Source organism: Malaclemys terrapin, chromosome 2 (assembly GCF_027887155.1).
Source record: "Malaclemys terrapin pileata isolate rMalTer1 chromosome 2, rMalTer1.hap1, whole genome shotgun sequence".
Lineage (NCBI taxonomy): Eukaryota > Metazoa > Chordata > Testudines > Emydidae > Malaclemys > Malaclemys terrapin.
In genome coordinates this window covers 213459864-213476975 of record NC_071506.1, presented here as the reverse complement: position 1 = coordinate 213476975, position 17112 = coordinate 213459864, and the positions used below count along the sequence as shown (strand labels likewise).

At 42.3% G+C, this 17112-nt stretch overlaps 1 protein-coding gene across 2 annotated transcripts in view; it reads right to left on the bottom strand.

The window, feature by feature from the left end:
• GADL1 (glutamate decarboxylase like 1) overlaps positions 1–17112 on the bottom strand; it is a 104194-nt gene that overhangs the window by 49710 nt on the left and 37372 nt on the right. For both annotated transcript variants that reach the window (XM_054020610.1, XM_054020611.1), the window contains exons 9-12: positions 16872–16988; positions 10973–11037; positions 10618–10699; positions 6075–6274 (exon numbers count right to left, since the gene is read on the bottom strand). In XM_054020610.1, coding sequence (XP_053876585.1) covers positions 6075–6274; positions 10618–10699; positions 10973–11037; positions 16872–16988 — 464 coding nt within the window. The remainder of the gene's footprint in view (positions 1–6074; positions 6275–10617; positions 10700–10972; positions 11038–16871; positions 16989–17112) is intronic.

Below are 17112 nucleotides of genomic sequence, written 5' to 3'. Positions count from 1 at the left end.
GGGTCGGTATTGGGCTGTTGCTCCAAGTACTGAAGGAAGAGGTTTCCTGCTTTTGCAGCATCGCAGTGAGAATTTTTTTCCAATCAATTCTTCCTCAGCAGACCCTTCAGCTGCATAGTCGCTGTCAGCATCTAGTACAGTCTGAATGATTTTGGCAGCTTCCAGTGTAGTTAGCATCATTTTCAAGCCAATCTGCAACATCATCTTCATCGACTTCTGCGCAGCGAGGAAGTCTTATGGAGGAGATCCACAAATGCACTGGTCTCTTCTTCAGCTGCCAATGCTGTTGTTTCAGCTGCCCGGTCACTGTTCTAAGTGTCAGCAATAACTTCAGGCCACAGATTTTTCCGCAGTTTTTGTAAGGTTGACCTGGAGATGTCTTCCCATGCTTCTGCAACCTCATATATAGCATCCTCGATATTGATTTTTTTTTCCAGCGCTGCAACATATTGCCTTTGTTCTCAGTTGCTTCATCAGACATCAGTAGTCGATTAAGAAGATCCTGTTGATAGCGTTGTTTTAGACTTTCCAGCACGCCTTGGTCCATAGGCTGCACAAGAGATGTTACGTTTGGAGGGGAGAAAAAAAACCCAGAAGATCGGGTTATCTTGGGAGGTGAGCCCTCTGTCATCAGAGTGAGCAACTGCGTTGTCCAGCAGTAAGATAGCTTTCAATGGGATGCTGTTTTTGTTCAGATGAGCTTGCATACTTGGAACAAAAGTTTTTAAAAACTCAAATCACGAAACAAAACACTGTCCATCCATGTTTTTCCTTGTGATTTGTAGAGGAGGGGCAAAGCATCCATTTTTGCATTTTTAAGCGCATGCGGATTCATTGCTTTACCAATGATAATTAACGGGAGCTTGGATGTGCCACTAGCATTAGCACAGGCCAGGGCTGTCAAACGTTCTTTGCTCCGTTTGTAGCCAGGAACAGATCTTTCCATTCCTGCAGCAAGTCCCGTCACAGTTATAAATTTGTTCCAGTGACAAGTTGTGCTCAGCTAAGATATTTGCCATTTTTTTTTAAATAGTCAGAAATAACTCCTGAATTAGCAGACAGCTTTTCCCTGGTGACTGTTAGCTGCCGTGATGCTTTTTAAACTTCTAAACCTTGATGAAAGCCTTAAGCCTTCTCGCATAGTGAAGGACCACTAATAGGAATGCCTTTCTCTCTCGCCTGTATAAACCACAGTTAAAGGGCTTCATCTAGACCAGCATCTTTCAGTTGCTTCATGGTCTTCCAGTATGCAGAGATATTGAGTTATTCATGCAATATTTAAGAATTTGCTCTGCATTGTGTTTGATGTCCAATACTGTGCTTTATCCAATGCTATAATTTTGGGCTATTTTTGCTAGCGACTCTCCTTTTATTTTATTAATAATCTCTAATTTTGCATCCAATGACAGCACTACATGTTTTTGCTTAGTAGTGTCAATCTTTTACAAGACTGAAAACACGGCATACCAATACTATGGAGGTGATGTCAATTTCCTATGATCCTGTGTGCGCATGGGTGGTTCAGTTAATAAGAGCCGCATAATGGAGGCTTGGATAAACTGGGTTCTATGGTAATTATATGTTGCCATAGTCACACAAAGTAATTACATGTGACATTTGCATGCACAGCCCCAGCTGCAAAGGTTGCAGCCAAATCCTTGTCAGGCCTATTTAATTGCTTCTGAGGCTACGTCTACACTATCACTTATGTTGGCATAACCTATGTCACTCAGGGGTGTGAATAAGCCATCCCCCGAGCGACATAAGCTACACCAACTTAAGCACCGGCATTGACAGTGCTATGACGCGGGAGAGCTTCTCCCGCTGACACAGATGCTGCCACTCGTTGGGGGTGGATTAACGAAGCTGATGGAAGAGAGCTCGCCCATCAGCTTAGAGCAGCTACACGAGGGAGCCTACAGTGGCACTGCTGCATCAGTGTAAGCTCTCTAGTGTAGTGATAGCCTGAGTAAAGGCACTAGGTAAGGGGTATTGTGCTGCCCTGGCTCTGAATGGAGTGGTTGCATACTCCTATCTGTCTTGTTTAACTGCATTGGCTCCAGGGCACTGGCCTGCAGTTCGGAGAACACGGTTCCCATGGCACTGTATTGTTGTTAATCGCTGCGTCCCATTCCACACACAGCAATATTCCATACATCTAGCTACCTCCTGCATTTATTGAATGTACTTTATCTCCTGTTTGCTCTGTCAGCAACTGCAAATTAGTAATGCCAGCATGAGTCCATGTGTGCAGTCAGCATGATCAGACCCCACAAAAGTCCTTTTGTCAGGATTCTGGCCAGGGTCTGGGAATATTTCAATAAATCTGTCATTTGTTGTGATACAAGCAGAAAAATGCCTAAGTAACTGCTTTTACTGGTTATCACTACATACCATGAGCACAAATAGAGGGAGGAAGAAATCTGTCAAAACACCAACTTTGGGCCCTGTGTACATGCCAGGGGAAAGTCCCAATACGGGCACCACCAGCACAGCTTCATTGTCACAGCCTGGCACTTTAGCTGAGATCCTGCAGAGATTGTTTATCCAGGGGCTCAATAAAGAATACCTTAGAGAGCATACATTTTTTCAAAGCAGAGCATGGGGAGTTGCCGTGTTGTTTGTGGTTAACAAGACTTGTGCATGTGACTCATTACCCTTAGTGTATATCCATATAACCTGATTGCCATGACAAAGTGCTGATGCCAGCTCTGAATGCTGTATCTAACTGCATGCTGCTGAGATCCTTCCACCTGTCTTATCAAAACGAAGCCAGCATTGAATCTCTTTTTCAATGTCCATTTAGATCAGCAGTTACTGTTCGCATTATAGTTTGCCACCTGGCCACCGTGATCAACCACAGTAACGTTCAGGTTGACAAAACTAAGCAAAGAATAAAAAAGATGCTTTACCATTATTGCACCAAGGATTAGACTGATTTTATTATGGGATGGCTATGAGGCTAGTTAGCAAACTGGGCAAAGACCCACCATGCCTCTGGAGGAGATATTTTTGTGGACTAAAGTGAAACAAGTTTAGTGACCCTGACTACTGGCTATATGACATTTGTCCATATCATAAAACTACAGCACCGAGCACAACAATCAATCTGCTCAGGAGAGGTCCTAGACTGGAATAGCCCATGTTCCCTCATTCATTTAAAACAAAACTTCACACAAAAACACAACACCACGTCCCTTTTTTGGATTAGCTAAAATGAGATCACCTTGTTTTTGAAAGATGTTAGCAATTTTAAAATAGAATTAGCAAGATAGTTAGCACTGCAAAATAGCTCTCCTCCCTGTGGCTAGCATTTTGATTTTGTTTTTTGTTTATTTTAACTACCCATTGAAACAAGATTAAAAGTGGTGTGTGACTGATTGACATTTGATGTTTCTCTGACAACTATCCATGGCCAAAAAAGGCAGCCACTAGAAAATCCATCGTTCTCGATTTCTAATGTCCGGTCCATTTGGCACCAGTGGTGTAATTTTCTCCCTACATCTTTCCATGGTGGACAGTAGAACTGTATTATTATTATCATCCCGTGACTGTGAAATCACAGAAGGGGCGGAGTCCTAGTTCAACAACTTCATAACAGAGCAGGAAAAACCAAGAAGTATTTGAAATTACTAACACTGCAGAAAATGAGGGGGAGCCAGTAGTGAATGAAGCTAGGTTTCAGGCGGAGGGGTGTCTTTAGAAAAGGAATCAGACAGAGGTGACACAAACTGTGGAGATGATGGTCTAACACAACACCCAGATGTGATCGCAATCTTGTGACTCTAAAACGCAGCTTACTCCATAAAGCAATAAGGAAATAAGGGAATCTAATTCTTTGCCATCAGGACTAAATGTAAAGAAAATAATCTCCAAAGTGATCAGTTGAGCACGCTAGCATAAGTATTTTAAAAGTAAGTCCTTTCAAGTAAATAGCTCAGGAGCACTCTGATCTGATCTAAGCTAATGCTATGAAAACATGATTCACCTCTAAAAAAAAGGGAGAAATCAATGCAATGGCCAGAGTTTGATGCAAAGGGAGTACAGAATTGCAATCAGATTAAAAACCTTTGCAACTCTGCCTGGCAGTGGAAAAATTCTTGCCCTCAAATTGTAAGGTCAATGGACTAGCTCCAGAATTAATCCAGGTCATATTCAGGAACACTAAAATATCATCTCTGCAGCATCAAAGTAAACCCTACTGTAACATAGCAAGAAAAAGGCTGCACAGCTGGTCATGTAGTTAAGAAATCTGGCTTAGTGCCCAGGGAAACTGATGTCTCAGCTACCAAGTGCCTGTTCCCAGGCAAAGTCAAGATAGCAAAGCAGCTACTGTACAGAATATCACTGCTAGCTGTTATTTGATTAAGGCAATTTCATTAAAAAACAAAAATAAAAACTCACACTGTCAATTAGAAACACCACCAGCTAAATCCTAACTATCAAAGAGGGTATTGATCCCACCATTAATCTGTACATTCTCAGTCAGATGACCTGCACCAGTGACCTTGATGTGACTGAATCCTTCTACTGATAGCAAGAAGGAACTGACGCGCTCTGTATATATATATCGACAGAGGCCCCTGAAGTGCACACAAGACTGCAATTTACTCAAAAGACTCTAGGGACATTTAAGCAGCAGAATCACGACAGTGGATTTGGTTTTTAATGAATTCCCCCTAGCGCCACTTTTTTTCTTTAGAATACATATATTTTTACGCAATTTATGTTTTAGCTTTTTCTTTATATGGAAGTGTTGAAGAGGAACTGTCCCTTTAACTTGCACCATTGTAAACGCTAGGGTATTACTCTCTCTGACATGGGATTTGGCATCAAATTAAAAATAAATTATTAACATAGGGCTGATTAGTGTTATTAATATTTATTATTTGTATTTTGAAGCCAAGGAGCCCCAGTCATGGATCAGGACCCTATTGTGCTAGGCACTGTACAAAAAGAAAAGGAGATTTTGTTTAATTTTAAAAGGTCAGTGTCCATGCAAAATAACCCATATAAATAATTCTCTTCACAGAGCCTCTGGCAACACCATCTTGGAAGTGCTCATTGAGGGAGAATTTTACACAGTGCACAATGAGCTCATGGAACTTAGTAGCGTTCAAAAATAAAAAGGATTGAAAATTTATAAGGATAACAAAAACATGCAAAGATTCACTATTAGAGAGGTTTTGAAGGGATGCTTCAGGGAAGAAGCCAACCTCTAATTAATGGGGTTTAGGAAGAAAAATTTCCTGTGGGCCAGGTATTCCACAAAATCCTGCTGTAGGGTTTCCTGCACGTCCTCCTGAGGCACAAGATACAGGCCACCAATGGAGTATGGACTTGTATGATCCATTATGGTAATCCCAATCTTCATTCTAAATCCAGGTTCTGCACCTGACTTTCAAGAACATTATGGCTCATGTTCAAACATATTTTAAAAACAAAGCATTAATTTCAAATGCCTCTTGGAAGCACTTGCAAATGCTAGAGTGGTGGGATTTCTTGGCTGCTGCAAGGAGAGAAGCCACAGATGCTAACACACTTTAAAAATGATGGCACTCTACACATTAAAACCTTGCCTGCACCAGAGAGTTTTAGGGGAAGGGAAGGAAACCCCACTCTTCCTACAGGTACCACCACCAATTTGGTGGCATAAAAGAGTCATAAAGGGGCTGCAGTGGCCCAAGGGAATTTCCCCACCATACAGTCTCTGGAATGGTAAAGTCACCTCCAGCTGGATACAGCACAGAATCTGGCCCATTGTGTTTTGGTATTAATGAAAAACAGCAGCGTCGTTTCTAAATTAGATATCTGAAATAAGAAGGGCGTTTTTCACTGGACCACATCAGTTTCCAGACGATCACCTTTAGGCCTAATACAGATTGATGGTAGCCCTTTAAATTGGACCCTGAACTTCATTTTATCCCTAATTTATGAATTATTATTAGATTATTTTAAAGTTATAAAGGTTTAACTGGTTTCAGGATAGACAGTGTGCTGTGGACATTGTTATGGAAGCTTCAGTCAATTAAAACAAACAAAAAAAAGCAACATTTAAATTAGAGATCAGGTACCTAGCTAAGGCAAGGGCTCTGTTTACTCGTTCCTCAAGTCCTGTAGTTCCCAATGCCTTCCACGTCATCCAGAATTTAAATGCATCTGGTCGTCGGCTACACTGAATAGACTTGTCTCCTGTGTCGTAGCTGACATCATAGAACTTGTCCTGCTGGAAAAGGTAGGAGGCCTTGGCAGAGTAGCATTTCTTAAGCAGGTCCTATTTTAAAATAAAATAAAAGTTTAGACTGCTGCTGTGCATTTAAAAAACGGAGTTTTATAAGCAAAATTATAAGTTGGAAATTAACTTGCACTATTTTCTTTGTGCCAAACTTTTACTGAAAAAAAAAACAAAACAAAACAAAAAAACCACAACCAACAACATGGAATGAACCCAAGCATGGAGAATCCATGCAAGTCCCTCCTTATTGCTTAAGAACACTGGATGAAACCCTGGCCCCTATGAAGCCAATGGGAGTTTTGCCATTGATCCCAATGGGACCAGGATTTCATCCCATATTGCCAGTGATGAGTTGTGGGCTGTGGAAGAGTCTTCTGTATCAGCCCCAAAGAGGCCAAGGGAGCAGGTGAAAAGAAGAGCCACTGGATCTGCATTTACACTGAACTAGTTGCCCAAATATATAGAGTGTTGGCCTGCTGCTGCCGTAGTTGCAGTCCATAGGTTGGAAGAGCAGTCACAGAGGAGGTGCTTTGCAGCCAGGAGTGCTGGAACAATTTGTATAGTGGGGGTGCTGAGAGCCATTGATCCAAACTGTAAACCATGAATAGGATGGAAACCACTTCAAGTCAGAGGATGCCGCAGCACCTCCAGAAGCCCTAGTTCCAGCACCTATGTTTGCAGCCCTGTGGCCTGCCTGCGGATAAAGGGGTAGCTGAATCCAATCTGGCCTGCTCCAACATAGTTCCTTATGTACAGTCCAATTACTTGGGGCTTATGAGGTGGGGTGGATTTCACCCCAAATTTCAGATTTCCTCCCCCAAAACACTGGACAACCTCTATTGATTTAAGCATAGATTATTCATTTGGTACAATAAAAATACACCAAGCAGAGTATCAATACAGCATCATTTTCAGTCTCCAAAGAGATTTCTGTCACTCTTCACATTTAAAAGTGGCATGCAGGACGTTATTTTATTGCATCATAATTCCAGTTTTGAAATGAAAGCATTTTATGCAAAAATTTGCATGCTCTGACTCTCAAGACTAATTCAGTAGAGACTGTCCACACAGAGATGAGTGGTGAAAAAGAAGCCACAATAAATGAGTTCTGTAGAGGGATCAGAAAAAGAATGAAACCACATCATTCATAAGAGGAGGGTGGGTTGTTGTAGGATTATGGGGTACAAACTATGGCAAAAGACACAAGCTTACAGATGGAGGGGGAAGGAAACAAAGGCAGCATTAAAGGAGAGGGGAGTTGGAAGAAGGTAGGTCACAAGGTGGGAAGTAGGAGGAAAGGAGAGCTGTGATGCAGCAGGCACAGACCTGAGCAGAGCCTGGAAGATTTGGACGAGGGGTTTAAAACTGAAGTGCAATGAGACAAGATGCTAGTGAAATGTCTTGAGGAAGGGGTGCCATAGAGCAACAGGAGAAGATGATGATTTTAAAGGCAGAAGTTTGGATGGCCAAAGAGAGCAGAGATAGGGATAAACAGAAAGGAGAAGGTTGCAGCATTTGAGACAGTGAGGAATGGACAGATTTGATAAATACTGCGGAGGAAGAAGCAAGAGCCAGGATGTAGCAGGAAATGGAAAAGAAGTTGAAGATGGCCCTAAGCTTGTGCACCTACATGACAAAGGAGGGTAGTGGAGTGGTCAATAATTGAGGAGGGTGGAACTAATGGAGGATTTTGGCTGAATGAAACCATTCAATTAGAATACATGTAGAGTAAAAGTTTGGCTACAGAATTTAATCTGGATTTGCAACTGCGTGTTTAAGTGGCAGCCACATTGCACGTGTTCTAAGCAGATCGTGAAGCCTATAAACATGAAACCTTGCTGAACATCATCTCATGGAGAGAACAATCCATTTTTTAAATTTCATTGTGGACTGACTGAAGATATATTTCATATTTCATTTCTCTACATCTGTTGCAAGTTTGATTGTGAAAGGGTATAAGGTGTCTGACAGAGACTTTTGTGAAAAGTGTTATTTCTGTATCAGAACGTACAGGTTTTAATCTGCATTCCAATGCATCACAGATAGCTCTCTTCAACTGGTAATTAAATAGAAGAAAATATGTCAAGACAAAATCCAAGGGATATAAAAGTGATACAAGTTACCTACTGGCATATGTAGAATAAAATCTGTCAGGATGAGGGAATAATAAAAGGGAACAACATTCCTCACTTCAAGTCACTATGTCTTCCTCCTTTTCTCCTTGTTCCTTCAATTCCCCTTCGAACATTGGGCTATGTATGGACTTGATTGAGGGGCACCAAAAGGGAGAGATTTCAAGGAGGGGTGTGCGGGGACTGGACACTATCAATACCATTAGCTTCCCAGAGGAGTCAGCAAATCACCAGCCTGTCTCACCTCCCTAGTGGCCAGCAAAATTGACCTTGTACGGAGGAAGCTCATACTATCACCTTGGAAAGAGTGGTACGGCGGCTGCTCTCCCCTTGCACTCCTCAGAATGGTAATGCTCCTCTTCCATACCCACAAGCTGGAGCAGTGGCTGGAAAACCACAACGGGGCCCTACATTTGTAAGATTTAAGAAAGCATCCTCTGTCCTTTTAGGAGATTGGAAGTCATGGTGACAAAAGCAAGAAGATGGAATCTCAAATCAAACACTGAGCCTTTTCCAATCCCTAAAGTTTCTTACAGTCTGGTCTTATGTTCTGCTTTGTGGCCCCATACCTGCTACAGTAATCTACCTGCACAGCCATTGCATCACGTTAAGTCAGTTTTGAAAAGAAAGCTTGCTTTCATAGGTGGACATCTAAGTCAATTAGCAGAATAGGTAGTGCTACAGCTTGAAAAAGAAGTAGTGGTATTCGGAAAAAAAAAGGGTGTTTGGTTTGGCTCCTACGGACTACGCATCACAATTCTGCATAGTGTTTCAGTTGTGAGGGTGAGGCAGGGATGGACCCGGAGTTATGAAAATATAACATAGCTGCATTGCAGCAGGTGTAAGGAATCAGAAACCGCAGCAGAGCCAGTCTCCAGGCAATCTGAGGAACGGAGCTGGCCTGTGGTAGGCTGCCTCATTGGCAATAAGAGTCAACAGACCAGCACTTAAACCCAGCAGCAGCAGTTTGGTGCCTGCTCAAAGCATTCGCCCATGACTGTGATAGCTCCTGGCTTGGAAACAGCTCTGCCCCTGCTTTGCCTCACTCCATGTAACCTGGCTCTGGCCCATGGCTCCAATTACTGACTTCTGGCTCCTGCTGTAGCCACCAGGGCTCACTCCTGCACTAACCACCAGGCACAATCACCCACATCCTGCTCTCTGACAGAGAGCATCAGAGGATATTAGTTCCCCTCGTGTCATTATTTCCTATGGGAAATAATTATGTCTATCACAAAAAGACCTAACATGGTGTGTAATGTTAGTGCAAGCCATGGAAGGTCACTTGACATATTGCTATAACCAGAACTGAACAGCTTCATAATTGAATATGTCAGACTGCAAACACAGCAGGTGTTTAAAAAGTAGTCCTATCTACTTGGAGTAAATGCTAATTCCCTGGAAGGTTACTCAGGAGAAGAGAGTGATGAATTCATGGGGGGGAAAAAATGAAACTTATTTCACTCTAGCATGTATGCAAGCAAAAACAGGAGAGGTATTGCCCACCTATCCCTCCCCAGAAATACCGGTGAGCCATCTCTTTTTCATCTACCTATCCTGCTGATGCACTAGTGCAATGTGCTGAATTAACTCTGCTGAACACAGCACCTCTTGTCAATTTGTGACAGCACGAACTAAGTTGTCCTCCAGCTGATTTTTATGCAGCATAGCACATCACTGGGACAGGCAGACAAAGAAGAAACCAAACCATATGGAAGGGATGAAAGAAACATGCCAGCACAGTGCAGTGAACAATGGGGAGAGGCAAAGGAGCAGTGGTTGTAAGTCGACCTAAAATTTAGTGCAAAGGAAGGAAACATTTAGCCCTGTTTAATGAAAGCCACCGAAAGACTAAATACTGCTCCCATCCAAATGGATGAGAGAGTTTTGCCATGGACTTTGATGGGAGCAAGATCAGGCTCCAAGTGCTGGAGACCACTTCATCCTGCAGCTGTGTGACTGAGCAGTCTACTTCATCATCTAAATCAAATAAGTTACAGGAACACCATGTGCAAAATTCAACCCTGGTATAACTCTGTTGAGTTTAGTGTCATGGGTGAATTTGGTCCCATATCATTTATTTGTCCTTTGTGACATTGTATACGTTTTTTACAGCTCTATACTTTGCATTCGAGAGTGTAGTAAAAATAACTTGCAATTGCGTCCTAATTATTTCCACTTCCATAATACTGTACAGCAATGATACACCCTAATTTTAAGTTGCATTTAAAAGATAACCGGATGACTTACAGAGTTGTCTTTCACCAGAAGAGCACAGCACTGGATTCCTGCCATCAGCATTTTATGGGGATTCCAGGCAACAGAATCAGCCCTGGGGAATTAAGGAAAGAGGAAAAACAAATGATTACCTTATAATCACAGTAGTAGATAGCGAAAAATGCCCATGTATATTACAAATGCCTATAACAGATTTCTGAATTCCCCTCCTCTCCTCCCTCCCTATAAATTCTGTGGTCTCTTCAATTAAAAAAATGCTTTGGATATACAAACTCCAAAGAGATTCTTAAGCAGTGCCCTTCCCAATTAACACCCTTCCCAATTAACACCCTTCCTGGGTGTTCCCATGAGCCGTTAAACTATTTACCTGTGAATGCCATGCAGAAGCTTACGATGCTTCCTTGACATCAAAGCTGAGCCACCCCAAGATGCCTGTTGAGATATTTACATAACCAAGACAATGTTATTTGTATATTCTAAGGTTCTATAAGTATTTCCACTGCATTATTTTATAAAACCTCAATAATCCATCTTATTCTAAAGTAATACTCTGCTTTAAATGCGTGTGATCCTTGCTCACGGTGCCTAATTGTACACTCAGTGACATCAGTGCAACCATGTTGAAATCAAGTTGGTTGCACTGGTGTCAAAGAGCGCCCAATTCTGCAAATCTCACTCACTCACTCTCTGTAGCACTTACAGGAGTAGTCCCATTGACCTTGATGACAATACTCTCTCAAGTAAAGGCTACTCTATGTAAGTTGCATAGTCAGGCCCAGAATTTGGACCACTGACTTTTACTATGGAATATAACATTTGCAAGTATGTGACGACAGCACCCAGGGTCTAGGGTGACCAGACAGCAAATGTGAAAAATCGGGACGGTGGTGGGGGGGTAATAGGAGCCTATATAAGAAAAAGACCCAAAAATCAGGACTGTCTCTATAAAATCAGGACATCTGGCCACCCTACTAGGGTCTGATGTGGCATCACTGAAATCAATGGAATTTTTAACATGGATTCAATGTGAGCAGGATTGGACCCCAACTACCTAACTGCTGCAATGAATCTAGAAGTCTCAGACATTAATGAAGAGTTTCCATGCAGCTATGCATGGAAAGAGAGATTGTGGGGCACATGTCACATAATGTGCTCAAAGTCTTTTGTAAGAAAGTATTAGTAGTAAAAAAGAAAAAAGGGCTCAAATGTTGAAGGCATTGATCCTGCAAAGAGCTCCAGGCAGGTAGACCCCATGATTGTGCAGAGCAGGGACTAGGTAACAGGGACCCACCCATGCAGAACTGGGACCCAAGCAATTTAAAAACGCATGTGCAGAATGTTGGTGTTAAAATGTACCTGGCAGGGATTTCTGCATAAGTTGGAAACATTTTTCCAGGAACTAAAAACTAACAAAATTTTGTGGAAAATTTCAGAAAGCCTCATAGAAGAGTCCTATTAAAGATAAATATTTTTTCTGAATGGGTAATGCAAATAAAGTGTTTTTATACATATTTATGAAGCAATTGGTATATGGTGGTACATACTGTTACTGACTGGAAGTTAGGCCAAAAGCCATGTGATAGATTTGGGTGAAATCTCGGTTCCCATCCCTGCACATCTGTGGAATGACCAAAAGAAGTGGAACCACTGCTGTTCTGCTGTACGAGGCTAGAAAGCAGAAAGGCCATTTAGAAGGATTCCACGGCCCTCTTCATGTTGAAGAGCCAAGTGAAATGTTTCTCCACTTGACAAGAATGCACAGGGGATTGTGGGTGGACTAGGAGAGTGGTAGGGGTGTGGTCAGTGGGTCATCAATAACCTAGTTTCATTAGCTAGGAATCCTATACAGGGGTGGGGCATACTGAGCTATGGTGACTACTAAAGCTCAAGGATGGCTGTAGGTGCTATATCTTTGTGTTGGGGGAGGGGGGAGATTCTGAGGCCCCTATATCCTACCTTGGCCTAATTTTTTCAGGCAATGTGAATTTCACACTAAGGGTGAAATCTTGGCCCGATTCAAGTCAACGGGCATTTGCTCAGCTCCAAAAATGCACAAATTCATAAAATCAGATTACTCAGAGGATTGACACATTGTGGTAGACTTATGAAGATCCAATTTAAAATATGACTTTAGGTCCTAGCAAGTGACCTAGATGCAGTAGCTTCACTCTGGTCCCCAGACATCACAAGTTTGGTGCACTGTATTTAGCCTCGTACTAAGAGAGGCCTCAGTCCCGGAATACTACTAAATTAGGGCTGAGGTCAGAGGTGAAAGTAAGCCAGTACGCCCTGGTACAGCGTACTGGCAAGAGCCGGTGCGCCGTACTGGGGCTGCCCGGCTTCCCCAGGCGGCAATTTAAAGGGCCTGGGGCTTCCAGCAGTGGCTGGAGCCCCAGGCCCTTTAAATTGCCACCAGAGCCCCGCTGCTGGAGCCCTGGGGTAGCAGCAGCGGGGCTCCGGGGGTTATGTAAAGGGCCGGGGCTCCCGCTGCCTCTACTGCCCTGGGCCCTTTAAATAGCCGCCGGAGCCCCACCACCGCTACCCCAGGGCTCCGGGGGCTATTTAAAGGGCCCAGGGCAGTAGAGGCAGCAGGAGCCCCAGCCCTTTACATAACCCCCGGAGCCCCGCTGCTGCTACCCCAGGGCTCCAGCAGCAGGGCTCTGGCGGCAATTTAAAGGGCCTGGGGCGGTAGCAGCGGCCGAGCCCTGGGCCCTTTAAACTGCTGCCAGAGCCCCCAGCTGCCGCTGCTATCCCAGCAGAGGAGGAGGGCACTTACCGGTACAGGGCGGACCGGGGCTGGCTCTGACCCCGTGCACCCCCGACCCTTCCGCCCTAGATCCCGCCCCTTCCGGGGGCCAGAACCGGCCCCAACCCAGCCCCATACCGGTAAGTCTCTATTACTACTTTCACCCCTGGCTGAGGTGCACTGGCACAACTGTGTACTGATGTCTGCACAACCCACACCTGCACAGTGCCTTCCTCTTACTGAAGTCCACAAAAAGAAAATGCCAAGACTGGATCCTGAGAAGTACTGAGCATCCACAATTTCTATTAACATAAGTGTAATAAAGTAGAAATACCGGATCCGGGTTTTCAGGATACAAGTATTCAGAGGAGCAGCTGCACTGAGGTAGCTGCATCAGTTGGTCTATAAGTTATCTATATCAGTATCTGTTTCAGAGGCAAAAGGCTAGAAATGGTATTTACCATAACTGGGAGATAGGAACAGTGAAGGCACACCAGGGAATGAAAGGTTAAAATCATGTCTTACAGGCACTTATATGGCTCACTTTACTGCCGTGTGTGAGTACCGTACAGTCTTATGTATTTATCCCCAGAAAACCTGTGAAGTAGGGAAGTGCTATTATTCCCATTTTACAGATGGGGAACTAAGGCTCCTAGGGAATAAGTGACTTGCTTCTCAGATCATACAGTAAGTTTGCGGCAAAATAGGGAATTAAACGCAGGTCTCCCAAGTCCTAGGCTAGTGCCCTCACCACTGGACTACCCTTTTTCTCATACAGGAAGGAATAAAATTTTAATAATACACCCCTACCTCGATATAACGCGACCCACTATAACATGAATTCGGATATAACACAGTAAAGCAGTGCTCCCGGGGGGGGCGGGGCTGCGCACTCCGGTGGATCAAAGCAAGTTCAATATAATGCGGTTTCACCTATAATGCGGTAAGATTTTCTGGCTCCCGAGGACAGCGTTATATCGAGGTAGAAGTGTACTACTCAGTACTTCTCTCCACCTGTGAATCACAAAGTCCCACAACTTCCTTGTAACTATTAATAGTTATTATTCCAATTTTACAAATGGGAAAGGAAGTACAAGGAGGTTCAGTGAGTTTCCCCAATATCACACAGCAATTCTGTGGAAGAGCTGTGAATAAACTTCATTTATGCTAAATGCCCATTCACTGGCTACGGGATTGATCCAACACCCATTAAAGTCAACAGAAAAACTCCCTTAATTCAATGGAAGTTGGATCAGGTTCTAAGACAATACAACTTTAACTATGTGTGTGATAACAAACGGAGCTTTTCATTTTTATTCAGAGTTTCTCTTTAGACAATAAAGACAAAATCACCACATTAGGCCCTGCATTTCATAATCAACAAGTTAACTCTTGAAATACAGTGTAACACACAAAACCCACAAAAAGGTCTGCATCCACAAACTTGTAATTTAAAGTGTTGTGATTTTTTTTATATTTGGAGAAGGAAATCTTATGAAAATGTAGTTTCCCTAGTATTGTTTGACATAGGGTAAGCTTTGGAACTGAGTTACACCTGTGTAAATCTGGACTAACTCTGCTGACTTCAATTTTAGACAGCATGGTGAATAGCTCTTGGGACTGAAGCCAGCAGAGTGACTGATTCACACCAGTGTAACGGACATCAGATTATGGCCCTGCTGTATAGAGCATTTACATCTACTCCAAGTCATTTGATTTTAATTGTTCTTTATTTTTTCAAAATTATAAACAGACCCATATTAGGTGTTGGCTTGATAACCATTGGACTGCACAATGCATAAATCAGCACAGAACTGGGTTTTTAGCTTTCAAACACTATTTTCAGTGTACATGGGGTTGCTGTTTCTTTTCAGAATGGCCTCTGATCACCATGACTCCTGAAGTTTATTTCTGAATTACAAGTTCCTGTGTTTACTTGTTTTTTTTTTTTCTTATATTCATCATTGATTATATTATAAATATCACTTGAGTTCTTTTCTGCAGTTACAAGAGTACTCACTCCACATTACTGAGCTTGACTAGATATGTATGGCTATACAAATTAATAAAATATAGGGTTACAGGGTCTACAGAGTCTACATGCACACACAAATACCTACCACCCACTATCAGCCTAGGATAAGAATTCTCAAACTTTTTCATAATGTGGGCCACATCTTAATAGCAAAGTTGCCATGCTCACCGCATATCATCCCATTCAGGATTGTGCAGGACACCTCCCTTTCCTCTGGAAATCAAGTAAGATCCCTGGGGCAACTACAGCAATTGCATACTTGGAAAAGTAGAATTTTCCTAATATTAAATTATTATATTTTTAGCTTCTTAGTACGATTTAGCATCTGGAAACAAGAAAAGCCAGCTCTCTGCAGGCCACTAGCAAGTACTTCTCAGACTGCAATTTAGGAACCACAGGTCTAGGACAATTATCAGATCAAAAATATTAGATTTGATAAGCAATGCCCTAACCATGCTATTTCTCCAGCTCTTATATTAAAATGAATAGGGCCTATCCATCAAATCAATGGCAAAACTCACTGACTCAATTGGAAGCGTGATCAGGTTAAATATAAAAAAAGTTGTATTTAAAACTCAGGTCATTTCCATTACAAAAATCTTAAAAGTGTTCAAAATCAAAACCAAACAACATTAAATCTTCCCTATAGACCCAGGTCCAGATTTTCCTCTGACTACATTGGTATAAATCAAGAGTAATTCCATAGACTTCAGTCAAGTTATTCTGGATTTATACTAGTGTAATTAAGAAGAAGAATCTGGCCTACAAGATTTAATTTTAGATTAAACAATTTTTAAAAAATTAACTCTTCGTACTAGTAACTCAATGGTTACTCCAGACAGAGATAATAAATTCAACTTTCCAACCTTTCACTTGTATGAGATTAAAACCTTATCATACAATGAAAAAAAGGGTTAGAGAACATTTTATTCTGAGCAGCCCAGGAAAATTTAAGTGGGTCAACAGGAAAGCCAAATCCACGAATGTGAGACAGCCATCAGTTATTGTGATCAAGGCAGATTCTGCTCTCATTTGGACCACTATACACTCATTAATGGACTACAAGTCTTGTTAGTCTCACTGGGAACATTTGACTTTGACCCGGCTAACAGTAATTATGCTATATCCAGCCCACATTAAGAAGTTGAAGGAATTTGAAGGAATATTTCTATACAGTTCTCCTCTTCAAAACTGCATGGGGTTTGGTTTTGTCTTTTGGGTGGGAGGAAGGAGTGGGAAGCTGTTTAGAAGCATTCTTAAAAGTACAATCTGGCAATCTGCAAAAAGACTTTGACCAGGTTTCAAAACCCACTTCTTTGCTGGTTTTCAGCAAGCGGAACTTAGCAGAGAAATCCATGCAAAGAATGGCAAATGAAATTAAACGCCTGTCTAATTTCTGAGTGCATGGAAATATCACAGTAGCCGAAGAAAGCATCAACAATGCTGAAGCAATACTAAAACTACATGGTATATAAACTAACTTACATCCACATGCAGCCAAAGACCATGTTTTTCACAGATATCAGCTATTTTATCCAGAGGATCAAATGCTCCCAACACAGTTGTACCAGCTGTGGCACAGACAAGAAATGGTGCTGCCCCCTGTGAAATGATCCAAAACAAAGAAATGTCATTTGCACTGTTCACATCCTCTAATATGCATACTGAGCTAAAATATAACAAGGTCTAGAAAAGTAGGGCAGGTATAACTGTCTACATTTTAGTT